This window comes from Perca flavescens, chromosome 9 (genome assembly GCF_004354835.1).
Source record: "Perca flavescens isolate YP-PL-M2 chromosome 9, PFLA_1.0, whole genome shotgun sequence".
NCBI lineage: Eukaryota > Metazoa > Chordata > Actinopteri > Perciformes > Percidae > Perca > Perca flavescens.
In genome coordinates this window covers 33748524-33775771 of record NC_041339.1, presented here as the reverse complement: position 1 = coordinate 33775771, position 27248 = coordinate 33748524, and the positions used below count along the sequence as shown (strand labels likewise).

The following is a 27248-nucleotide window of genomic DNA, read 5'->3' as shown; positions in this document are numbered from 1 at the left end:
TTTTCACTGCCTTATATTAAAGTCGCTACTACATTCTTTGGCGGTGAACGCTGCCAGTGAACATCAATCGTTAATGCAGATTAAGTGCATATGAACTTCATTTGTAGGGTTGCCAAAATGATGAGTGGGAGAGGCAGGGAAGCTGAATACACTGTGTGAGTCTTTGGAAGTTTCTGTGTTTATTTCTCTGCTGTTTAACCTCCAGTGACTAATTAGATGGTATCTTCCTGCTCTAAATCACTTCACTACAACTAATTAGGTCAAACTGTGTACGGCCAGCATGACCAGATGCATGCTACGCATACATCACTGAGTGAGTTTGTCTGTCTCTTACAATATTTAAAACTAAACCAGCTGCTTAACTACTTAATACATAGTGTTCACTGATTCTTCAATATAATGCAGTTTTGGATGCTATCATCAATGTGATTCACTTGTTTTGGGAGTTAAGTAAAAATCAAATGAGGAAGAACTGTAACTACAAACACTGTCTCTTAGAGTCTGTCTCTTGTGATAAACACAAAGATGCTGTGCATTTCCAACCCTGACTGAGAATTAGTCTATTGGCTTTTAAAGCCAGAATAAATGCATTGCTGTTGTTTGTCGCTTTTATGTAACAAATTTCTTTAAATATTGAAAACATCAAAGGTGACATGAGACAGGATGTGTTTACATATGTTCAACCAAACCATAGTGCGTAACTTTTTTGATATTAACGAAACAAGTCATTGCCAAATGAGTTGCTACAAAGCTAATAAAGAATATCAGCTCCACAACTCTCTCTGTATTTGTCAGTATGGCTATGTTCACAAGATGACTTTCCCGCACAGAAACTCAAGTGAAGATAATGACCTCGTCTGAAGAGTCCATTGTGTTTTTTTAATCCTCTGTGTCCTCCTTGGCTACTAGCAACTACATGGAGCATGATCACGGAAGGCTTGTATCATGTGGATGCAACAACAGTGGTGTTGTCATTACTTAGAATTCCTCATGGGGGTGACAGAAACTACGCACTACAGCTTTAACTAACCTTAACCAAAGCATTTTAGTAGCCTAAACCTAACAACACACAGGATCCATACAAACTTCTTCATGGATGGATGGATGGATGGATGGATGGATTGCTGGGTGGATGGATGGATGGATTGGTGGGTGGATGGATGGGTGGATGGGTGGATGGGTGGATGGATGGGTGGATGGATGGATTTTCAACAAAAGCATAAGCTTTAACTAACCCTTAAGGGGTGACACTGCAGGTGAATAGGGAAAAAATCCAACTAACAGATATCAACATGAAACTTCCCCATTTGATGAATGACATTAAGACGTTAAGACCTTTTTATGCAAATGAGGCATTATTTATTTTGATGTAATTTACAGCCGCAAATAGACATCTATAGATCGGATAGATCGGATAGATCGATCGATCGAGGTGGGTGGGATGGATGGATCGATGGATGGATGGATGGATGGATGGATGGATGGATGGATGGATGGATGGCACAGATTTATTTGTAAATTTATATGGTCTGTAACAGAGGGACAGAATAAAACTAGCCCCGAATATGACACACATTTCTCAACACATCAACATATATTAATTTCTTTTTTGAAATATACATATTTTTAGGAAGGTTAGAGCTCTTTTCCCGGCTGCGCTGTTATAAGTTGCTCCAACAGCAAACGTCAAAATTTGGGGGAAAGAAAAAGGAAAGCAAAGTGTTTTGGCAGAAATTCCAATTTGTCAGTTTTCATGTTTTTTTTAAAATGGTGTAGTTTAAAGCCTGTACTTTAACATTTTACCCCCAAAGTCTTGTAATGACCAATTCCCCACTAATGTTTCAGACTTTCACATCCACACACAGATTGCTGACCGCGATTAAGTAGAGTGTGTACTGTCCATCTGTCTAGCTCTCTGTGCCTCTGTCACTCTTAAGAGCACTGTAATAAACTGAATATTGTGTACAGATACTAATTCTTATTTTCAATCCTCCCACTCTGCCTCCCCCTCTTTCATACAAATTGCTGTCGTCCACCATCTTCTCTAAAGCTCATCTCTCCGTTTCTCAGACAACACTTCAGCTAAAGGGTGATGACTCACCTTGCAAGACAGTAATACAAAAATGCTTTCCTCACAGCTTTTTATGGAGAGGAGAGGAGAGTAGAGGAGAGGAGAGGAGAGGACCTTCTCCTTCCTTACAGATTTAACAGACAGGAATAATGATGAATAAAAGATGAATAAATGATGAGAATGCATCCTTATCCATCGTTCCTGCCACACACCTGTCAATGAGTTCTTGATGCATTCACTCCATACAGTTTCTTTACTATTATTTCTATGTGAATGACTGTACAAGTGCACGAGGATCAGGCCTCAGCACCTGTTTGCTGAATGTATTCATGTAAAGCTCCACCTGTTGCCGAGTCGGTTTGCAGGTGGATCGTTTGGCACCAGTACGCTTACTCATACACAGAAAGATTAGACATATGTTGTCCTTTATAAGTACCAAAACAGAATAAAGAACAACAATTTCAATGTCATCTTACCGTGGGGAAGAGGAGGAGGAGGAGGGCAAGGATCAGCGGGCTGATGTTAGCAGCAGACATTTTGTGTTTCTCAGTTTCCTCTAAACTTCGGGCTCTGACAGACGGACACAACGGGACGTCAGCTCACCTTGGGATCTGAAAAACACAAGCGTGTGGGACAGTAAGAGACAGGATGTCCACATTTGTTTACATTATATGTCACCAGTACATTTACTTCACATAACAGAGTATCTTTCATATAAGCTCTCTTTAAGTGTTTGTATATGTTTCCGTAGAGCAAATCCAGAGCAGGAATGATAACAATAGAAAATGTTAAGAAAATCTCAATGTGGACCTGAATCTACTTCAAAGTAAATATGTGATACATGTAACCAATTGTCCTCTTTAATCTGTTTAGATTAGTTCAGTTGTTCATGATAAAGTAGTGAAAAAGTTTAAAGTGCTCATATTATGCTCATTTTCAGGTTCATAGTTGTATTTAGAGGATGTGGTTTAATTTTTTAAAAACATCATATTTTTGTTGTACTGCACATTGCTGCAGCTCCTCTTTTCACCCTGTGTGTTGAGCTCTCTGTTTAAGCTACAGAGTGAGGCATCGCGCTTCTGTTCCATCTTTGTTGGGAGTCACACATGTGCAGTAGCTAGGTAAGAACTACTAGCCAGTCAGGAGCAGAGTATGAGGGAGTGCCATGCTAGCAGCTAGGCGAGCATTATAACGTGTGTTACAAAGTGACCCATGTTCGTCACGGAAGTAAAGGCTGGACTACAATAGAGCTGTTTGGAGCAGTTTGTGAACAGTGTTTTCTGTTGGAGATTACACTTTGTAAACCTATAATGTGCACAACAATATATATAACACAATAAAGGAAAGGGAAAAAGCCAAAAAGCATAATATGAGCACTTTAAGACAAGCTCTCAGTAGCTACAGCTTCTAACTGACTCTTTGGGGTTTGGAGTTTCACGCTTCTGCTTAAAAAGTACCAAACTTATTTTATTTTTTTTTGTTCGCTTTCAGTCGGAACAGAGCTGTTTTAAGTTCCTTCTGATGCAACATTTTCTGTGTATCTGAGTTAGTTTCTTAAAAATCTGTCAACACAATGGAGATATTGAAATATTTTTGCACAATTGCATCAGTGAATGTGTTTTCAATATTGCAGAGGAGGAACAGTAGAAGTAGAGTTTTTTTTTGTGAACCAGCACACCTCCAAAACATCATCAATTAGGATATTGGAAAATGTTTATTATTATTAATAATAATAATAATAATAATAATAATAATAACACATTATATAGCGCTTTGTGAAGTCCTCAAAGACACTTTACATAGAATACAAATAAAAAAACAACTGTTAACATTTTCATTTGAATGTCTTTCATTAGGTAAGCACACATGAAAATTTGAAAAAAAAGTTAACACAAATGTTAACATAGTATGCCCTAGCTCACAGCGTTTAGAAATCCTTTTAAAATTCCTTGATGAACACCAAAAACCAGTCCCTTGCTGCTTGAAAGTTTGAAAGTCTTAACATGAATCCAACATATTATTAGCAAATATAAATGCCCACTGCTTACTGGCTTATAGGTAAGGTAGTCTAAGGACTAAGGACTAAGGTCTAAGACTAAGGCGTGTAGGTTTAACATTAAAACATGATTTATGAAATAATGCCAACAATTATTATGTTAATAGCTTAGTATTCTATGCAAAAAAAAGGAATGTATAAAGGCTTTAGGTTGTCCTACAAGTTATTGTAGGCCCAGTTTATTATGCAACTTCATTTTATACAATGGAAGGGGTCCCTGCTCCATCTCTCTTTTTGTTTTTTGGTTTGAAAAACGTTGAAGACCCCTGGTTTAAACATTATGGCTAATAATTAAATCCGATCCTTAGGCAGAAAACAAATGGGATTTTTACTTCCGGAACCACACTGTTGAGCTCTATTACAAAGATATTGTCAGCCTATCCACTGCATTGGCTTTTCAATGTGAATACAAGCATGTCAAGTGTCTGCAATGAGCCCATGTGCATGTTGTATCTGTGTCCTCATGGACGCAGCCTGACTGTGCAGGCCCGGAGGGGTTTGCATGAGTGAAGCCAAGTAGCAGGACTGAGCAGTCGGGCCTCGTCCCCACAGGGGGAGCTTGGCAATCCTACTTCACCAAAACCCTGCCAGAAGCAGGCCCCTCCTCCTGCCGTTGTCAGGAGCAACAGCTGAGAGAGCTGCTGAGTTTGGATCTGAACTGAACCACGTGGACTTGGAAGAGTCTTCTGCTCTACCGTAAATAGATTCCCTGAGATTTCATAATGTACGTTAGTTTTTAAATGATACAACAGACATCGGACCTTCATGGAATCTAAACTCAACCCAGATTTCAGTATTTCAGCGGAAACGCAAACATATCTACATGCAAACTGAGCACATTTGATTCGAGTCCTGCACGCTGACTATTAATGCATTACAGCCCCACACAAACAGTTTCTTCATTCATAAAATTTGCAAGCGTGAGTCACAGAAGGACAAAAACAACAGAAAAATAACCAAACGGAACACAACATGAATGGGAATCTGCAGCGTTGCCAAGGCCCCCATAACGGCTGCGGATGCTCTTCCATAGAAAACTTTTCATGGTGAGTGCTCGAGCACAAACTGCCATTAATTCATTTCTGAGGAAAAGAAACACTCACATATTACAAACCACCCAAACACTGATGGTATCTCCCCCTGCCACTGGTGTATGTGTATGTGTGTATGTGTATGTGTGTGTGTGTGTGTGTGTTACTGTAGAGAAAGAAAAGAATAAGAGAGAGCAAAACTGTGAAGTACTGTGAAGCACTTTTCCTCAGAGAGAGAGTTCATCTTCACTGGTAACCTCATGCTGCACAAGTAGGCGAAGAACCGAGCAGCGCGATTACAAATGAAAATGTCTACAAGAGCGTGCTGCAGTTTGTAGTTTAGGAGTGAGGGCTAGAGCTGGGCAATATATTGATATTATATCAATATCGTGATATGAGACTAGATATATTTTGGATATTGTAATATCGTGATATGACAAGTGATGTGTTTTCCTGGTTTTAAAGGCTGCATTACAGTAAAGTGATGTACTTTTCTGAACTTATCAGACTGTTCTAGCTGTTCTATTATTTGCCTTTTCCCCACTTATTATTATACATGGATACTAGGGGTGGGAATCACCAGAGGCCTCACGATAAGATATCATCATGATACTTATATTACGATACTTATTACACGATACGATATTATTGCGATTTTAAACCTATTGCAATATTCTGCAATATATTGCAATATTCTGCGATATATTGCAACATATAACCTTTTTTTCCAATTTCAAATGATGTCCCCAAAAAGGGAACTTTGTCAACATCTGTTTTACCTAAAAAGATACATGTCTCTGTTTGTTCATTTCACTTCAATTTTATTGCTGCAAAATGGGATTGTCAAGCAGACAGACTGACCAACACATATAATAAAAGATCAATACTTGGCGTCTGTGTATCAATACAGTATATAGTTTCTTGATGCTATGATGTATCGATTTCCCCCACCCCTCTATCCCTAATGGATACATGTGTGTTTATAGTTATCCACACATTTGAAAAAAAACTTCAGAAGTGTGTGTGTGTGTGTGTGTGTGTGTGTGTGTGTGTGTGTGTTTCTAGCAGAGCAGCTGTTCAGGACTCTCCTCCCCGAGCTGTAATCAGAGGCTTAATGAGTCTCAGCGGCTTTCATGTTCAACACTGTCAGCCTGAGTGTGTGTAACGTTTGATGCTCCGTCTACAGAGCACACACATAATTAGAGAAACACACAAGCATGTTCGCTCCCCAAACTAAACACACTGGTCTTTACTTTCGCTTTATAACAGCACTAATAAATACTCGGTGTAGAGTTGCACTCAAGAGTGCGAAAAATAAACGAAGGAGGAAATGAAAAAAGTTAGAAAAATTTTAAATTAAATAAAAAATGCAGAGGCTGAGATACAAAAGGAAGAGTGGCTTCCTTAAGAATGTGTGTGTGTGTGTGTGGGGGGGTGTGTGTCTGTTATGTGAAACCATTCGTTGCAAGAGAAAAGGATTTATTTCTCTAAGGAACAAGCAGGAAAAGAGGAGCAAGGCTTTCTTAATGATCACTCACCTATAGCGCTGCCACACTGGCGAGAGAAACGCTTTGAAAAAAAAAAGGAGAGGAAGAGATGGATGGAGAAGTTTGAGAAAGAAAGAAAGAAAGAGCGAGTGAGCCACTTCGACGTGTGTCTTCGTGGTTGTTTTCGGTGGGACACTGGGAGAAGTTTTTTGATTCTCCCCCCTCTCCTCCCGGATGCTCTGGTCAGGTTTTCACAGCTGTCGTGGCGGGAGCAGAAAGCACTGGACCGTCTAATTCCCAGTGAATATCACACTAAGTCACTCATGTCTCGGCGCTCTATATTTAGCCCAAGGAATTATGGGAGGAATTAATATACACAGACATGACTTAGTCTTCATTATTTTGGGGAGGGAGAGGGATGTGCACTAATTAGAAAGAGAGAGAGAGAGAGAGAGAGAGAGAGAGAGAGAGAGAGAGAGAGGGAGGAAGAGAGACACAGAGAGCAGGAAAACTGTTCTGGTTTCTCACTCCCATTATGTCCTTTTTCCCCACAATCCACTGGGGTACTGAGACTGAGGCAAAGCCACTGATAAAGGAGTGGTTCAAATAACATTGCACATCATCCTCAGAGACTCATGTACCACATCCTCCACGATTCCCTCCACAACATTAATTAAGTAACCAAGTACTGAACTTGAACTATGACGCTGATCTCATCATGTTAAAAGGTTGATGACCAGCTGGGAACCTCATCGGAGTTCATCCAATGGTTTTATGTATTTTTGATGATAGGATTATTAAACGTCCTAAAATTTGGATTCTGTTTATGATTACGCTAAATTCTGTAATGTTTATTTGCGGACCTCCAGCGGTAGTGATGAAATTAGCATGGTGGATAATTATTGAATCCTAGAAGAAGTTTATATAAGGGGTTGATGTGTGACGAGGTTTCCATTACCAGGAACGAATTCAGCTGGCTCAACGGAAGTAAATTTCCAGGAGAATTGCCTGACATCCTTCCGCTCTCTGTGTGTTGTCGTTCTCAAACTCTGTTCTCTTTGGGAGACAGTAACAAACTTTGCACTAGCAAGCTACACGCTGAAAATGGCAAGTTTTGAAGACAATTTAGATCTTGTAACGAGGCAGACCTGCTCGGTTCTTTCGGTGAATGATTGTAAAGATTTACAAGGAATATGTTTACGTCATTACCTCTCTAACTGGGACGTTTTGGGACCGACTGGTGGGATTGCTGCGGACAAAGTACACACGGCGATACACTGGTAAGAGCATATGAGCTAATTTAAATTAGAGCCCAACTGATAAAAGATCTTTAAGGCCAGTATCAATGCAAATATTTGGGGATTTAAAAGTCCGATATTTCGATACATCGGCCGATATATATTTTTTTTTTAAATCCAGAAACGCATAACAAAACATAAACAGATTTACCTAACATTAGTTATTTGTAGTTATTTTTGAGTCCTCACTAAAATAATATGATAATGCAGTTTAAAAATAAACTTGTTTGTTTTATTGTCAAAACAGAACAGAGTAACATCAAAATATATTAAAGTTCTGATGAATAAAATGTATAAAAATACAAGATATGATATGAAACTTAAAGGGTTAAACACAAGTGTTGCCAACAGGGACATTGTAGAGCGCCCTCTGGTGGACTAACTATGCAACGCCAACCCTCAGAACATGGTTGAAGGGTGTTTCGTCCATTTTTATTTTTTTTAATATTCATTTATCGGCCATTATAAATGCCTATACCAATAGTTTGGAAAATGCCTAATATCGGCCGATAATATCGGCCCGCCGATATATCGGTCAGGCTCTAATTTAAATAGCTCACGTTACTGTATTGTTAATGTCATTTAATATTGTACGTGTTTTCTTTTCTCTCTCCTCCTTAATAGCTACAGGTACAGAAATGGCACATCCTAAGGAAAGCTCATTGTGGGACTGGCTCTAGTGGCTGGAATTCTGCACCAAGGCTGAATTTCGGGAAAGAGACTTCAGATACAGTATTAGGGGACCACTAAGGTCTATAGAAAAGCATCCAAAGAGCACCACGTCATGGGACCTTTAAAGATTTTCATTTTCACTGTAAAGGCATATCAGTTCCAAATATCGGTTGCCGGTTTCATTAACTACTAATAATTCGATCGGTATAGGCCTTGAAAAACCAGAATCGGTCGACCGCTGATTTGAACACTTCTTCCATTGCTGCAGCGAACCAACGCATTGTGGCAAAAAACAAGAGCAAGTAGAGACTCTTGGACAGAGGGCATTGTATCACAGGCAGAGCAGATATGACACAGAAACGGAGCAGAAGCAGGGCGTTTGTGACGGAGCTGCGCAGCTGAAGATGCCTCAGTCTCCGTCTCCATCCCGTGACTGCTCTGGTTCCCAACATGACCCAGTGAGCAGCGAGACAGCGTCGTCTCCTGCATGGCTGCACCACGCTGCCAAACACCAGCACCAACTGACCGAATGATCTCTGTAGAGCCGACTGCCTGCTGAGCATCCAGACTGCTGTACAAGTCAAAGATCAAGCCTGAACAGGGTTTACTTTGCATTGCTCTCTAATGTAAACTGGATTTCAATGTAAATATATGCAAAAACACATGTCATCTTGTTTGATTTTAGTTCAGTTTAAACATTTAGCCAGAGACACCAGATTAATAATGTATGCCCTTTTCCTCTGTACAGACACAATCCTTTCCATTTCCACTCTGCAGCCGTGCTAACCAGAAATATTGCTGCTCTGAATGTGGGTAAAACTGTGACCTCCCATCAACATGTCTGGTCAGGCAGGCAACTACAGAGAAAGCTGCAATTTTAAAAGCTGATGTTGACAACTGAAGCCCCTGAGAAACAGGTTACTGGGTTAGTAACCTATTAGTAGTCAGAGGGGCCCTATTTTCTTTTTATAAAACTGGTGCAAATGTACATGGTACATATTGGCAGTAGTGAAATCCTAGCAAAGTAGAAAGAGAGGATGAATGCATTATTAGTGAATCTGTGAGCCTTAATAATGCCCATTAAAACATTTCACTGGACACATTTTGACGTATAATAGCAAGGAAACCACAGGTGTAATTATTAACATCAAGGATGGCTGTGTTCCATTAAAGTTAGCCATGCCTGAAAACACAAAACCGATAAATGGAATGCAGCCATTAATAATGTTTACTAGGGCTGTCAAAATGAACGTGATGATAACGAGTTAACGCAAATGAGATTTGGGCCCCGGGCCGCTCCATAGTTTGGGAAATAAGGAAGCGATGCAGCAGTAACATGGATGGCTCGCAGAAACAAAGCTCCTTGAGCAGAAATGGATCAAGAGAAGGGTCTTTTGAATGGCAAGTTCAGTTTCAAAGCCCTTCCAGATGGTTCTTTCCACAAGACTAGAAGTTATTTGCATGCACTGTTGATGTGAATTAAGTTACCAACGGGGTGCGTTGAGTCTCAAATATCATTTCCTGGCCAAGCATACGGCTGATGCGAAATGCACGCCACGCTGGATAGTTTGCAACGGAGACGCCTGGACAACTCTACAAGCAACAAAAGTTTAACAGCGATAGCTAAGTGGGAGTCTACAGCTTGCAGGCCGATGCCATACAATGCTTTTTTACCAGCAATTTACTGGTTATTGTAATAAGTTGTTATTGCATTTTAAATAAATCATTTCAATTTTACCATATAGCCTTAGCAATAGTCAAGCCGTTCTTTAATGTCACCGACTGTTGTTTTGTGCCCCCTTTTTTTTGGAGCATACAGCACCTTTAAGTTTTTAAGTTTAGAGTCTTTATTTAATATTTGTGCAATAATTATAAACATTTGCATAAAGCAAGCATATTTGTCCGCTCCAATGTTGATAAGAGCATTAAAAACTTGAAAAGTATCCCTTTTAAAGTACATTCAGAACATCCATCCATCCATCCATCCATCTTTGTCTGCTTATCCGGTATCGGGTCGCGGGGGGAGCAGCTCCAGCAGGGGACCCCAAAATTCAGAACAGATAAAAAATTTGCTATGTTAAATGTTAATCGCGGGTTAACTATGGACAACCACGCAATTATTCACGATTAAATATTTGAATCGATTGACAGCCCTAAAAATGACAGCTGGGTTTTGCTTTGACAGAAATGAACACAGAGATTAAACTGATACGTTGCTGATACCCACAACACAATTTCCCATCACGTCTCCAAATATGCTGACGCGGCAGAATATCCTTTTATAACCTAAATTGATGTTTCAGGGAAACACCGACATTTCCATCGATAACGACTGGCCCCATCTGTGCGACGAGACAGATGTTGTTTACTTACGCAAATAAAGGAGGGTGTGCTGCTTGGTATATGAATGTGTTTTCATGCACACAATAATGCCACCACTGCAAATGTGAGATATGACAGCATGTTTGCAACATTTTTATTCTCAAAAAGAAATAGATTGGAATTTTTGGATCCTCCTAGCTGATCATGTTTCTTGCCATGGGATGTCTCACGTTCCCACATCTCAGCAATTCATTATGTCAGATTATGCTATGATATGAAAATAAGACCCACGTTGTGTATAAAAACCAAATTTTCACTTTAAGGTGTTTTTATTTTGCTTTTATTAGCTATGAGAATTTGAGGAAACAGGAGTGAATTAACATCTTAAACTCTGCTAGTGGGTCCATCTTTACAAAATTTTGGGGATGAACATCGTTCAAACAGACTTTAATTGGAAATTCCCCTTCCAAAAACAGACCCATCAAGGAATTGAAAAGAGTAAAATTAGAGCTGGGCCATATGGAGATAACCAAATATCAAAATAATCAAATATCACATATTGTTGACCAAATGCCTCCATATCGATATCCCAGAAGTGGATTTAAATGTTAACAAATTCATCTTTCATACGTAACATTTTAATTCTTTAACCTTTGTGTTGTCTTCCCGGTCTGTTTTGCCTGTTTTATAAAGCATAAAGTATACATGTTCCAATTCTGTGTTACATCTTCTAAGCCAACTTCATTCCAACTTATCACCGCTAGTTTTACACTTATGTTTGGAATTCATGGTCAATAAACCTAAATTCCTATTAAAATATGCCTAATATTGAGTAATACCCCACCAAGAAATTATGAATTACTTTGGCTAATAATTAAGATCAGAGGAACATATGTTGATGCATAATTACAGCCTGTTTCATGTATGGAACCATGTTGACCCGAGGACAACACAAGGGTTAAGTCTCCTGGACATGGTGATACAACTACTTGAACTCTTCTGGCCTCCGCTCTAACTAGCCTGGTTTGAGGGCGTGCCAGACTAGCAGCTAGGCGAGCATTTTAACGTTTGTTACAAAGTGACCCAAAATGACGCACGTTATTTCTCTGAAGTAAAGGCTGGACTACAATAGAGCTGTTTGGAGCAGTTTGGGAACAGTGTTTTCTGTTGGAGATGGTAAGTCCCTTTGGGGTGGACTTGGGGCTTTTTCACTTTGTAAACGTATAATGTGCACAAAACAAGATATATAACACAATAAAGGAAGGGGAAAAACCAAAAAGCATAATATGAGTCCTTTAATGACACTCAGGTCATGCGTGATGCTGGGTGTGTTACAAGGTGCCGTGCTGAGACCGGGCCCGACGCCTAATGTCCTCTCCTGCCTCACTTTCCCCCACCTCTGCTACTCAGACCAGCCAACACAACAAGGCTAATTGGGCCATTTAAATGTCAGCATCACAGAGATCTGAAAGAGCTTGTCCCTGATACTCATGCACTTATGCCGCAAATGTTTTTGTCCACGATTTTAAGCTGCAACATCTCTTAATGACGTATTGTGGACATGTTTGTCATGCAAATCTAAACAGGATTCTGTGGTTTGCTGCGTGCTGAGACAGATGTGAACTGTACATTTAAACAAAAAAGAAGTGCAAAACACAGTGTTGTCTTTCTGAACAGCAGATGTTCAGTGCAAGCATTCATCTCATCGCCGTGGTTTTTACAAAACCACATTTTCTAGCATCTGTGTGGCCCCGACTCAGGATTCAGCTGGGCATCGCTCTCGATGAATGAGGCTGCAGCTGAGCATTCAGAAATGTAAACAAATAACCCGACATGAGCCTTTCTTTTTTAATCAATCAATCTGCAGCTGAGCGATGGGTTAAACACACATCCTTCATACACTTTTTGTGGCTGGACGTGAACATTAAACATTAAGTAGTGAGAGGCTGTAAGAGGAAGCTCAATTCTGTCAAACAGAGCGGATAACTGAACTGTGATTGGAAGACTTTTCACAGCTGTTTTAACCCTCCAAACCGTCCAAACACAAGCAGCAGACAAGAGAAAGCAGCAATTGTGATTCAGTGACAACATGATACATTACAAGGTCACTCACAGATTTCCCCCCCCAAGGGATTTCATAGATCCTCAGAGCCCAAATGCTACATCCTTAAATGGGTGAAACAAAGGGTAATTATTATTTTTGGGTAATTGAATTCCTTGCAAAAGCCAATATGTTACAGGGCAGCTGATCTCAGAATGAGAAGCTGGAGGGCTACAGCTTGCAAGACATCTGACAATGTTTTTTATTTCGCACCACGCTGATTGTAAGAGTCTAAATCCATTCCAGGCAAGAGACTTTGAGGCATTGAAAGGAGAGACAGCACAATAACAGTGATTACGCTCTGATAAAGGCATTCATTTCATTGTGGTAGGCAGGAGGTGTGTGTGTGTGTGTGTGTGTGTGTGTGTGTGTGTGTGTGTGTGTGTGTGTGTGTGTGTGTGTGTGTGTGTGTGTGTGTGTGTGTGTGTGTGTGGATCCAGTGCTGTTTTAATGCATGCAATTGTATGAATGACATATATACATAGAATGAAACTGGTATCTCCATCAACGTGACTCTAACATCATTTGTGTCCTGGCTCCTCTATACACTTCATTATTATTCAGTGACCGCCCTAAACAGATAAGAAAGGCTGAACCTCCGATCGTGCATTAATATGGACAAATGCATAGGCTATAGCCTACCTATGTGTTGGAGAGCACGTTGTGTGTATCAACGTGCTATTTTCCCTTATAATATTCCCACAGAATGTCTTTCTGGAATCTTACAGCCTATTCGTCCGTTTGCAGCTGTGCGGAGCCGCTGAAGGGTAGGATGCCGCAGATCTCCGGCATGCTTATTCCCATTCTCCTCCCAAACACCCCATGTCCCAAGACATCCACGTTCAGGAAACCAAAAGACGTTGATGTTCAATTCGAGATAATACAATTCTATTTCATGCATTTTTGCCAACTCTTACCATTGCATCGATATTATTCTCCATGCAACTCCTCGCTCTGTAGATTGGTCAGGGTTGATGAAAGGCTGTGCACTCCGTAGGGGACAAATCAACCCTAGCGGGGCTGCGAAGGTACGAGACTCCTCGGTGGTGCCGGGGCAACACAACTTCCACCCCGAAACGCAATTTGGAGAAAAAAAATAAATGTTGTGGACTTCCAGGCGCGATTTATTTTCCCTCCCAGGGCGCGATAAGAGATTGATCACTGTAGATATTTCGAGCAATTGTGCTGCCCTGCGGATGCCTGCTCGCTTCGCCCTCCACAGAAGAATGCACCGCGCATTTCAACTAGCCCCCCCCCCTCTCTCGCTCTCTCTCTCTTTCTGTGTGTGTGTGTGTTACTGTAGAGAAAGAAAAGAAAAAGAGAGAGCAAAACTATAAGTGAAGCACTTTCCATGAAATTGTAACTCAAAGTTCCTCAGAGAGAGAGTGCATCTTCACTAGTGACCTCATGCTGCACAAGTAGGCGAAGAATCCCCCCCCCCCCCCCACACACACACACACACACACACACACACACACACACACACACACACACTTAGGATTGAACCCTTCAGCACTATTGGCTCGCATTCTGCCTCCAAATGAGACATAAACGGGTTATGTTAAATTATCCATTCACACCAGATTTAACATAGAAAATGGTATGAGTGTGGTGAAACATGCTGGGTGTGTGTGTGTGTGTGTGTGTGTGTGCGCGGGCGTGTGTGTCACATTTAAACATCAGAGATCAGAACCACGGACAGTGACCATTGTCTTCTGTGTTTATGAACAACATCTAAAATCAATACATTCCGTCTTGAATCCTCACTGACTTCTGTAAGGGATTCAGCAAATCTGGAAGGAGCCTTAAACCTGAGGAATTCCTCTTTACTTTTATCAAAGAATTTCTAATAAGGGAAGAAATTCCTTTCTCGGGATATTTCCGGCTTTTGAACTGGTTGCAGTTCCACTCTGGTTCCATATAGGGGGCGCTCACAGGTGAGTGCAGAATGAATTGTGGTCTATGTAGCTCAAGGGGGTAAGCTTCGCTTCAGAACTCGAACCTCCTATGGAGCCATTTTGATGCTACAAAGCGATCACCTCCCGTTAGCATCCCATTGACTGCCATTCATTTTGACGTCACGACAATGTATAAAAGGCTCCATTACCTTGTACCTCACGTTATGTCTCCGTAGCAGACGTTTTTATAAAAACAGGCTAACGATTGTGTCACATAGTAGAGGAATTACCGTATAGTACAGGAGAAGCTCGCAGGCAGTTTCGACTTACATGAGCTGTTTAGATTTAATTACTAATGTTAACTAGCATGTTAGTGATCAATAATTAGCCTGTGCCTATGTTATCTCCTTACATATACCTACGCCCTCCGTCTCTGTAAGATTAGGAATGATTGAGATTTCTCTTGGCACAGCTACCAGAAGACTTACAACTTTCAGACACCTTGCTCACGTCACATTTACGTTGTCTCTCTCAGTTGGAGGCTGCTCAGTAACACTCAGCGCTCACCGGAAAAGTGCTTCTAATATCCTTCACTGGTCTCCGTCCAGAGCAACGGGATCTGTTGGTCCAGTTTATATACTGTCTATGTCAAAGTCAAAGTCTCTTTATTAGTCTCCCTAAGGAGAAATTCGTTTTGGACAGAGAGAAAAAAAAAGAGTAACATAGACACACATCAAACACAGGATAAAACAGTTCGACATTGAACATGTAGGCTACTCAAGTAGCATTCCTATCCATACATACGTTCAGTCACAAATTTACATTAATAGAATTTGTGGTCATACATTCATCGCTTCTCATTTATGAGCTTAACTGCGAGAGGAACAAATCAGTGCTTATACCTATTATATTTGCAGAGAGGAACCCTGTACCTCTTTCCTGAGTTCAATAGCTCAAACTCCGAAAATAGATGTAGCTATACCCCTCAAAATCCACTTTTCTCAGGATATATTTTTTTGTCTAGTAATTTGAATGTTGCAGGCTAAGAAAATACACACTGCTGGGTGTTAGATTTTTTTAAAGTGGCTTTTTTGTAGCCTGACAAGCCAGACCCACATCCAGATGTTGGGTCTGGGAACTCACCATTGACAGATCTCAATGTCGGCAAAACTCTGAACACATCTTCCTTTTTTAAGAATGATTTCTGTGCCGTTCTTTGTTCTTTTCTCTTTCACCATTTGCCTGAAGAAGACGCAGTTGGGTCGAAACATTGCATTTTTATTAAATATGGAAGTTTAAAGCAGTGTTGCGGACATTAAATATTTTCGTTTTAAGTACTTTCATTTGTCCTGCACCTGCCAGAAGGTGGGATGTGCACACAATTACTTATATAAAATTCTATACAATTAACACACATAGGTTAATAGCAATGGGTTATGTATTAGCACCCCCCCAAAAAAAAAAAAAAAAAAAAAAAAACCCCATATTTTAAAAACTAAATGTTGGCAAGTATGTAGTTGCATTAAATCAGGTTGAAACTAACCAAGATTATGCTGCAAGATGTTTTTTCCAGTATTTAACAGTATTATAACAAGCAATATTAAAATTATCCAGTTTATTCCCATTAATTCCCATTAATTCCCGTTTATTCCCGTTTATTCCCGTTAATTTCCATATATTCCCATTAATTCCCATGGAAAGTTTCCAACTTTGAAAATTCCCGGAATTGTGCAACCCTACTCGCGCCCGCCACAACAAAAAACACTGCAAAACACAGAGTTCTTGCAGAGAGGGATCAGAGGCCCACCCTCACCAAAACACTAAATGGAGGGAATATTAGAAGAATGGTGATCGTCCCTGCAGAGTTGTGTGGAGAATCTGTTTTGTGGAGAATTCAATTCAATTTTATTTATAGTATCAAATCACAACAACAACAAGACACTTTACAGATAGAGTAGGTCTAGACCAAACTATAATTTACAAAGAGCCAACAATTCCAGTAATTTTCCCAAGAGCAAGCATTTAGTGCGACAGTGGCGAGGAAAAACTCCCTTTTAGGGAGAAACCTGGGACAGACCCAGGGTCTTTATTGGCGGTGTCTGACGGTGCCGGTCGGGGGTGTGATGAACAGCTGCAATTATAGTCACAATAAAGATAATGGAACTATGTAACTCTTATAGGCGTGTGTGATGACAGGCAACACTGAAGAACATCTTACAGTACAACACTCACAATCACTGTTTCTTTTTACTTACATTTGTACATCAAAATCAATGCACAATCTAGTCTTCAATATTTGGTTGTGTATGCATTTGGGAATCTAAATCTTTTTTAATACTAACAGTTGTGATGATGCATGAAGAGAGGGGGAGGAGGAGGAGGAGAAAGAGGAGGATGCCCTCAGAATAGTGGCTCTAAAAATATATTCTCTTTATCTTACTCGCTTGCTCTGTGTGATTGATGTAAAACTCTGTGTATCTGCCAGAGAAGGGAAAACAAGTGGAAATGTCAATCCCTTGGGATAGAAGGCATCTAGCAGTTCCCATCAGAAAATACAATTATATCTAAGTCAACGAACGGTAAAGGTTACAGATTAGTTACTAAAAACTGCCTGTTTTCGTCTATGTAAAACTGCGTATTCTCAGTGATCCATGTTATTCTGCTAGAAGGGAAGAGGCGACAGAGTTGCAGCAGGGTTAAAAGGTGTACTGTATTTGCACTGTCAGAGAAATGGCAGAGTGAGGTCTGCAGTTGATGTGCAACACATTTCTTTTCTGCTACCTTGGCTCTAGGAGAAATGGCACAAAGTGCACCAGATTTAACGTTTCGTTGACTTCCAATATTCCCAGGAAGATCCTCAGCAGCACCAAAAAAAAAATCAAACACATATCTGATGTCTCTTTTATTTTTCTAACCCTCGTGGTGGAAGTCAGTGTGTTTCATTCTACTTGTATTCCCCATCCTGCCGTCATCCTGCCCTCCAACACAGGGTGTAACGGTGACTCAGGCACCTAGAGTCTGTCTTCATCTTCCACTCCGAACATGCAGAGAAATGTTTCTTACTTACCCTCATTCTCCGATCACTATAGGTCTCATAAATAGCACGCACACACACACACACACACACACACACACACACACACACACACACACACACAGGCTAGCCGCTCTGAAGGAATCGTGATCAGGATTTGAGTGGTTTACTTGATGCAATGACATCATCACTAATTGATCCTCTTTTGAATTCTGACAAGGGAATAATATGCTGCTGTGTGGGGTTGCCATAGCAACTGGCCCATTTCAATGCAATGGGATGTGGAGTGCTGCTGGAAGCTGGGGGGGATAATTGGGGATGTTGGGGGTACGGGGGTGGGGGTGGGGTGGGGTTGGTGGGTAAGGATGTGTGTGAAGAAGGGGGCTGCTGCTGCGTGAGCCGCCTGAAAAGGAAAGAGAGTCGAGAGAGAGAGAGAGAGAGAGAATGGCCTGGATGCATTCAGAGCATTCAGACGAAAATCACCTGTCAAACACGACGACGTGACAACAACAAAGAACTCAAACACAATCCATTGCAACATGTCGAGCAGGGTGCGCGGCTCGGATTGGCACAAGCCAAATCTATTTACAATTCATAATCACGCTGACGGTGGAATTAGAGCGATTGAGCTATTGAGATTTGGATCAATCGCAGGTCTCGCCTCAACTGCAAGCTATTGACCTGGTACCTCTGCACGGATCCATAGTTCACAGATATTTCTACAAAAGGAGAAAAAGCACCCCGAGTGCCTGATTGATTGACGTTCAGTGAGCTGCAGAACCAACCCTTTAAATCAATAGTCACTGTTACGTCAACTGGGAAACTTGAATCAACACCGCCTCTGTGACCTGGAACCCTGTAAAAAAGGTGACACATCATTCTCCCCCCTTCCCCTAGAAGAAAAAAAAGGGAAAACACAACAATTTCCCAGTGCTAAAACAATACTTTATATGTTGATCTAAAAAATAAAAAAATGAATTTTGAATGCAGCACAAGGCTGGCGAGGCGAATTTCAAGTGAACGCAACATCAGTGTTGTTTTTCAGACAACGGCAGCTATAGACTGTTGTTGGAATCCTCTCCAGTGAAATACAGTCACACTTTTACACCATTTAGTTGTCAACATTGTAACCGTGTTTACTCCAGCTGCTAGCTAACTGCAGGCTAACGTTACCTGCTGTCAAGTGTAGTGTTACCGTAACTAGCGTCCCGTGCGGCGATGTCTCAGTTGCCTCTAACGTCCGTTTTCGGAGCATCAGAGACAAGCGCAGGCATTTAAGTGGCACCTAAATAAGGCACCGAAATCCGCGTTGCTATTCGGTCGATAGATAATGGTAGATAACAGTCATTAAGGCACGTGATCTACACGACTCACGTGGATGACATTTTCCCATTCAAAGAACGGCGATGGCGATTTTTGCCGAAAAGCGACAAGTATGCAGGTATGTTACTTGTTACTTTTAAAAGCATGCGTCTCTGGCAGAGACTGAAGTTAATTATACAAAAACTATATCTTTGACCATAAAGCCAATCTCTGGTTTATCAGTGAAGTGTCTGAACTACATTGCAGAATGGATTCTCTACTCACAGAGTGACGGCTGATTCATTATGAACGAGTCCAGCGCGGGTTGAATGCACATCGGCAGGTCATCGGCGTTACACGGTGTTAGTGTATACTATGTAATGTCTGTATCAACTTGTACCAGTCGCGCAGCCACAATGGTCCATGCGTTGTCGTAGAAACATGCAGCCTCTTTTCTGGAAATCCTTGCATGTCCGTGCAACCGACACAAGTCCACAGCGGTCCGCTACGTGTATGTATGAGGCCATCTCCACCGCATCCATCAGTGAGGTTGTCAGCTTTGTGTATGCCTGGCTCAGATTGCCGTCCAGCAAAAAGCCACGAAGCTTAAAACGCTCTCAAAATTTAGCTTTGGCTGTGCTACCAGCCTCTGTCACGTCCCGTGTGGAGCTTGTGAGCGCGCAGCTGAGAAAGCAGCGTCGCTGTCAAATCTGTCCCTGGGAAAAGTAACGTTGCGCCGAATTGAACAAGGAACTACGTTTCATTACCACATTTTCAGTAGTAGTGCGTTACACTACTTTTTACCCAAAAAAAGTAGTTACGTTACCCAACACTGTTAGGGAGGTATTTTTTCGGGCTTTTCCCTTTATTAAGTAGTGACAGTGGATAGACATGAAAGGGGGAGAGAGATGGGGGATGACACGCAGCAAAGGGCAGCAGGTCGGATTCAAGCCCGCACCGCTGCAGGACTCAGCCGACATGGGGCGAACACTCTTACTGGGTGAGCTAGAGGCTGCCCCTGTTAGGGAGGTATTTATTAAATCATTAAAACACAGCCTCCCAAAGGCTGGAAAATGCAAAACAATTAAATTCCCTACATTAAAAATTTACTAAGATCTCAATTTCACTTCCTTTCTTGTCTTCAGCAGAGTTTCATTTATTTTCTTTCAGCTGAGCAGACACAATCTTTCAATATCTTGTGCTTTGCTTTGTCTCAAACTACACGTTTTAATCGCCCCTTCTGCATGGCCAAAATGTATTTCCATTGAACATTTTGACAAAAAAGAAAAAGGTAAGGCAAGGCAAGGCAAGGCAGCTTTATTTGTATAGCACATTTCAGCAACAGGGCAATTCAAAGTGCTTTACATAAAACATTAAAGAGCAGTTAGAAAACAATTAAAAAACAATAATAAACAAATTAAAAACATTAAAAGACAAGAATAAAATTGATAGTGCAGTATAAGAATAAAGGTTACAGTGCAGTATAAGAAATTAAAGTTAATAAAATAGATTATTTAAAGAAAAGCAACATCAAAAAGATAGGTCTTTAGCTTAGATTTAAAAGAACAGAGTTGCAGCGGACCTACAGGTTTCTGGGAGTTTGTTCCAAATATGTGGAGCATAAAAACTGAACGCTGCTTCCCCCTGTTTAGTTCTGACTCTGGGGACAACAAGTAGACCTGTCCCAGACGACCTGAGAGGTCTAGGTGGGTCATAATGTAGTAGCAGATCAGAAATGTATTTTGGCCCTAAACCGTTTAGTGATTTGTAAACCAGTAAAAGTATTTTGAAATCAATTCTTTGAGGCACTGGAAGCCAGTGTAGAGACTTCAGTACTGGAGTGATGTGATCCACTTTCTTGGTTTTAGTGAGGACTCGAGCAGCAGCGTTCTGAATCAGCGCAGCTGTCTGATTGATTTTTTTAGGGAGACCTGTAAAGACACCGTTACAGTAGTCAAGTCTACTGAAGATAAAAGCATGGACAAGTTTTTCCAGATCCTGCTGAGACATAAGCCCTTTAACCCGTGATATATTTTTAAGGTGATAATAGGCTGATTTTTTAATTATGTTAATGTGGCTTTTAAAATTTAGGTCTGAGTCCATGACTACACCAAGATTTCTTGCTTTGTCTGTTGTTTTTAACATTGTCGTTTGAAGCTGAGCGCTGACTTTCAATCGTTCCTCTTTTGCTCCAAAAACAACCACCTCCGTTTTTTCTTCATTTAATTTAAGAAAGTTGTGGCCCATCCAATCATTAATATTTTCAATTCACATATTTAATTGTTGTATTGGGCTATAGTTCCCTGGCGATAAGGTTATGTAAATTTGTGTGTCATCCGCATAACTATGGTAACTTATTTTGTTGTTTTCCATAATCTGAGCCAGTGGAAGCATGTAGATGTTGAACAGAAGAGGCCCCAGAACTGAGCCTTGGGGAACTCTGCACTTCATATTTGTATGCTCAAACCTGACTGGAAGGCATCAAAACTGTTGTTTAGCGATAAGAAAAGGTTGAGTTGTTGAAAAACCACTTTTTCTATGATTTTACTTAAAAATGGAAGGTTTGATATTGGCCTATAGTTGCTCATTAGTGTCGTGTCTAGATTGTTCTTTTTTAGGAGTGGCTTGATGACTGCAGTTTTCAGGGCCTGTGGGAAGATACCTGAGAGCAGAGATGTGTTTACAATCTGTAGAAGATCAGAAGTTTTTTTTGAAAACACCCGTTCAGATGTTGTATAATGTCCTCCAGGTTTTTAAGGTTGATCGTATGAAATTGTGTCATGTTGGAATTTTTTTGCGTGCATACTGTGACAACACATATCCTGTACTTGATATGGAAGCACTGACTGTTTGTCTAATTTTCTGAATTTTGTCTGTGAAGAAGGAGGCAAAGTCATTGCAAGCCTTGGTAGACAACAGTTCAGATGCTATTGGTACTGGAGGGTTTGTTAATCTATCAACAGTAGCAAACAAAGCATGTGAATTATTATTGTTTCTGGCAATAAAGTCAGAGAAAAAGGACCGCCTTGCATTCCTTAGTTCCATATTATAAATGCGAAGTCTCTCTTTATAAGTGTTATAATGGACCTGGAGATTTTCGTCAACTGCGTTCAGCTTTTCGACACTCTTTTTTCTGTTCTCACAACTATAAAATTTCTCCATGGAGATCTTTCCTTACCAGAGACAGCTTTGACCTTAGTTGGAGGAATAGCATCAATAACATTCGTAATTTTACAGTTGAAATTATCTACAAGCTCAGTGACTGAGGCCCCGGTGAGGGTGGGTGTAGAGGAGAAAAGCTGAATGAATGATTCACTGGTGTTTTCAGTGATATACCGTTTTCTGATTAACTTTGTTTGAACAATTTTGGGCAGAGAGATAGTGCCGTTAAAGAAAACACAGGAATGATCAGAGAGAGCAACATCAGTCACCACAACCTTGTTCAGACCCTTGGAGATAATCAAGTCCAGAGTGTGCCCCTTATTGTGCGTGGGCTGTGTCACATGCTGAGTCAGTCCATAGCTCTCAAAAATACAACACAATTCTTTGGTCCCTCGGTCCTGGGGGTTGTCAACATGAATGTTGAAATCACCAGCAATAATTACACGGTCAAAGTTAATACAGATTATAGACAACAGTTCAGTAAAGTCATCAAAGAAGTTTGCACAGTATTTAGGTGGCCTGTAGATATTTAGAAGTAGAGCTTGAGGGGAGGATCTTAGCTGAAGAGCCACATATTCAAAAGAAGCAAAATTTCCGTAAGATATTTGCGTACTTTGGAATGAGTCATTAAACAAAACGGCGACTCCACCTCCTTTCTTATTCACTCTATTCTCACTCATAAAACTGAAGTTAGGGGGGGCTGACTCAATGAGAACAGTAGCACTGTTATTATGGTCCAACCAGGTTTCAGTTAAAAACATAAAATCAAGATTGTGGTTGATAATAAAATCATTGATTAAAAATGATTTTCCTGCCAAAGACCTAACGTTTAGTAGTGCTAGTATTAGTGCGTTTTCATTTTTTGGGACAGACTGTGGCTGACGAGGAATGGATGCTAAATTTGCAAAGTTTGCAGTTACGTGCTTATTCACCATTCTTTTTCTATTACCTATCACAACATAAATTGTGGAAGAATCTAATACGTAGGGCCCAGGCTTGTCTTGGAAAAAGTCATGAGTGCTACTAGGCATGCAGCCTGGACCCGGCCCATATCAGTTAATGCTTACTGCATTTTGCACACAAGCATCCTTATCAGTTTGGGGAGAAGGAGTTAACTGCCGTCCTTGAGGGGGCAGAGGTGCCTGGCGTTTTACGATGGGAAGGGGGGCATACTTGGTTCCAGCATTTACCAGCTGCTTCATATGGTCAGTGAACTCCAACATGGGGATGGTAGCAAGAAAAAGGGATCATAAACCCCACAGATGGCACATAACATGCTTATTATGATAATGCTATAACATGCTGCAGGTTTGGCAGACATAATGTTTACCATGTTTATCATCTTAGCATGGTAACATTTGCTAATTGGCACTAAACACAAAGCGAAGGATCGGACAAAGCCGAATGTGACCAAAAGGGATCGCCGAAGTCAATAGGATGTATCCTCTGGGAATTATGGACATCTGTGGCAATCCATCTGGTTGTTTTGGAAACATTTGACTAAAAACCTAAATTGAGGAAAACATGATGGATCCCCAAAGTCATTGGGATTCATCAGCTGGGGACCATGAATGTCTTGCATAGCAGTCCATCCTATATTGGCTGAACCGCAAAAAGTGGTGATTTGTAGTGGGAGGAAGTGGAGACGCATCGGCCATCTTTTTTTTACAGTCTATGGGTTAAACCTAGTCTTGCTAAATAAGTTACCGAACGACTTTGCCTTCTCTAACAGCACAATACAGTTTATAACAGATCTTTTGACAGCAGCTAGACAGCCAACCAAGTTCTTTAAAATCTATTTAAGTTCCACTTTAGAAATCCATCCAATTGTCCAATAGCCACATGTTGATTATTTAGGCACATTAATTCCACTTCCATGCATCCCATGTTGTTCATATCTGATCCGTAATGCTGCATTAAGAGGCCTCCTCATAATGCCGTAGGAATAACAGCGATTGAAATCACCATGGCAACAGAATTTCTACCTGAAAGCAAGGCTGTGGAGAAGCTGAAGGAGGAGGGATGGAGAGTCGGAGGGAGAGAGAATGAAAAATGAGGGATTGGGCCTCTCATAACAGAGCATGATTTATGAAGGTCTGGGAAGGAACATTTACAATGCTGAGAGAAAAGGATCTGAGGCATTAAAGGCCAGGCAGCCATTCTGCAAGAGATTCATTCTCTCTCTCTTCACCCATTCTTTCTGTCTCTGACTTCCTCTCTTTCACCCAATTTCTCTTCTTTCCTTCATTGTAAAAATATGTAAAAAATGTTGTCTTATATTTGACAAAAGACATACATCTGCCTTATTGAATCTGAACTTAATCTTTTCTTAGTTTAATCCTTGCCATAATGTGAATAAATAAGATGTCTAAGGCATAAAAAAATGTTTACCCTCTCTGACCGGTACCGGGGGGTTAGCGGTTAAACTGAGCGGAGGACAAAGCTCAAGCTAACAGGCTAACGGCTTATTAGCTAGCCAAACACCGAGCGGTAACATCTGCAAAGATTGGATCTATGAGTGCATTGATCTGCTCGGTGTGCGTCTTATAACAAACAAGCAGGCAGCCGCCGGACTCTAACATCCGTGCAGGACTTCACTGTGAGCGGACTGTTTAGAGATGACGTGACCGACAGAGTCACCATAACGTCATCTGCTACTGTAGCAGAGCTGCAAGTATTTTGGGTCGCACATAAATTGACAGTGTCGGTCGGAAACCAGGGTTAGCCATGCTCTATTGACTATTTCTGGGAAGTACCATTCCAGAACTCCCAAACTGTCTGTCATGCTGTCCTTTGGAAGCCGCCCAAAAATAACTCTCCCAAAGCATTCTTTTTGGTTTAATGTTCACAAATAAATCTTTTTTTTTTTTTACTTTACAGCATGCAAAATGGAAATAAGACATTATTAAAACTCCATCAATTAACCTTACCTTAACCACACCCCTTTTCTAATACATTACATGTCATTTAGCTGACACTTTTATCCAAAGCGACTTACAGTTGCTATATACTGCATGTCAGAGGCTGCATGCATCTGGAGCAACTATGGGTTATGTGTCTTGCTCAGGGACACATTGGTTGATATATCGCAGTGGGAACTGAACACAGATCTCCCACGCCAAAGGCATGTGTCATATCCACTGCGCCATCACCACCCATACCTAATACCAACCATACGCATTACTATGGAACCCACGCAACTACGAGGCAAGACCCGCCCTTCAATAGCATTCACACACTACTATTTGCCAGGCGTCCATGCTTACGCAAGGTAATGTAACCCGATTTGTTCAGGTCCTTTCCCCTGACCAATCGGCTATCCTTAACTTAACCCATGAGGTCAATTCCTAACCCCAACCAATAGAGCTGCTTCGTAGGGCGAGACTTACCTAGAAATTATGTGGGATCCATAATAAAGCCAACCATACCTTAACCACTGTGCCTTACACCAACAACAGCTTTCCATTCCACAGGACCCACAGCTCACAGGCATTGAAACCAGACTTGTTAAAGCAACACTAGAGAACTTTTTGTAACTTAAAATAATGTATCCAAAATCGTTTTAGTGGTTCATCAACTCGTAACAGGGTGAACGGCCCTTCTGCATTCTCCTTACGTCTCTCTACCGGCCATAACCGCACTATGCAAGTTTGCCAGATCGGGTAGCGGATCTGTAGTTCGAATGAGACATAATGGGACAATTCCGCTTCCAACCTGTAGGGGGACAGAAGCGGGAAAAGTTCTCTAGTGTTGCTTTAAAAGAGCTAAGCAGGGTTGAACCTGATAACAACCTGGAGAGTATGAGTATGACAGGCCAATGTTTTATTATTCCAATCCTAAGGCATAACTAGTAACTTTTAAATATTTTATAATTCATTTTTACAGGACAATTTATTATCATTAAATAAGTGAACTCGATGGTGCACAGGCACAACTAAACTATATCCTTGGAACAAAGTTTGACCATATTATAAACTAAGATGCAGTTATAATATATGTTCCTAAATCCTAAAATATCTTTAATTAAATTTAATTAAAAAGAAAAGAGTAAAAACAAGATAAAACAGGCGACTGGGGGGCTAGTGAACTTTGCAATGTAGTTTGCAGACATTAGCCCGCCCGTTACTCTCTGTCTGCTAAATAAACGCTGGCTCAGTCGAGCAAGGTAATCTTTGTAAAATGTCATGACTGCCATAACTGTTTGTCCTGTGTTATTATTCAAATGTTTTTCTTGGGTTTTCAAACATTTATACAAAGGAATAAATGAAGCAAACGCCACACAAATTAATATGCTGAAATAAAATCAATAAATCAATAAAAAAGATTTTACAGCAATTTTGCGAAGTTATCATCATTAGTTACAGGCATAAAGGTATATTTATTATAGTGAAGTGTAGATATTGTTATAGTAGTCCAGGAATGGTTGCCAGGAAATGTATTAACCGAGCCTTGAGTTGTATAGCGGAGCTTTTCCAAATTCAGATAAACCATTGCTTTCTCAACCCAGCGGGGGCTAGATTTCCACTTATGCAGAAAGAGACGTCTTGCTAAAAGCGAGAAAGCAAAAGCGAGAGCCTGGGCTCAAGAGACATTTAGATCTCTATGAGCAACGCCAAAAACTGCCACACTAGGCTCTGGATCTATTGGCATTGACACATGTATGAAAGTGTTTCAAAGACCTTGGATCAAAATTGTTTCATATTTTGGTAAGCCCAAAACGGTTGCTGGGTTGCGGTTGCAACGTTGACATGTTGGGTCAAATTCTGGATAGAGTTGGGCGAGCTTGGCCTGTGAAATATTTTAAATTGGATCAA

The 27248-nt window shown here is 40.7% G+C and overlaps 1 protein-coding gene across 1 annotated transcript in view; it reads right to left on the bottom strand.

The window, feature by feature from the left end:
• The window catches only part of adcyap1r1b (adenylate cyclase activating polypeptide 1b (pituitary) receptor type I), a 29793-nt gene extending 15552 nt beyond the window's left edge, over positions 1–14241 (bottom strand). Inside the window, exons 1-2 of the mRNA XM_028587221.1 lie at positions 13956–14241; positions 2548–2682 (exon numbers count right to left, since the gene is read on the bottom strand). Of these exons, the coding sequence (XP_028443022.1) occupies positions 2548–2607 (60 nt within the window). The 5' untranslated portion in view covers positions 2608–2682; positions 13956–14241. The remainder of the gene's footprint in view (positions 1–2547; positions 2683–13955) is intronic.
• Positions 14242–27248: the final 13007 nt, after the last annotated feature.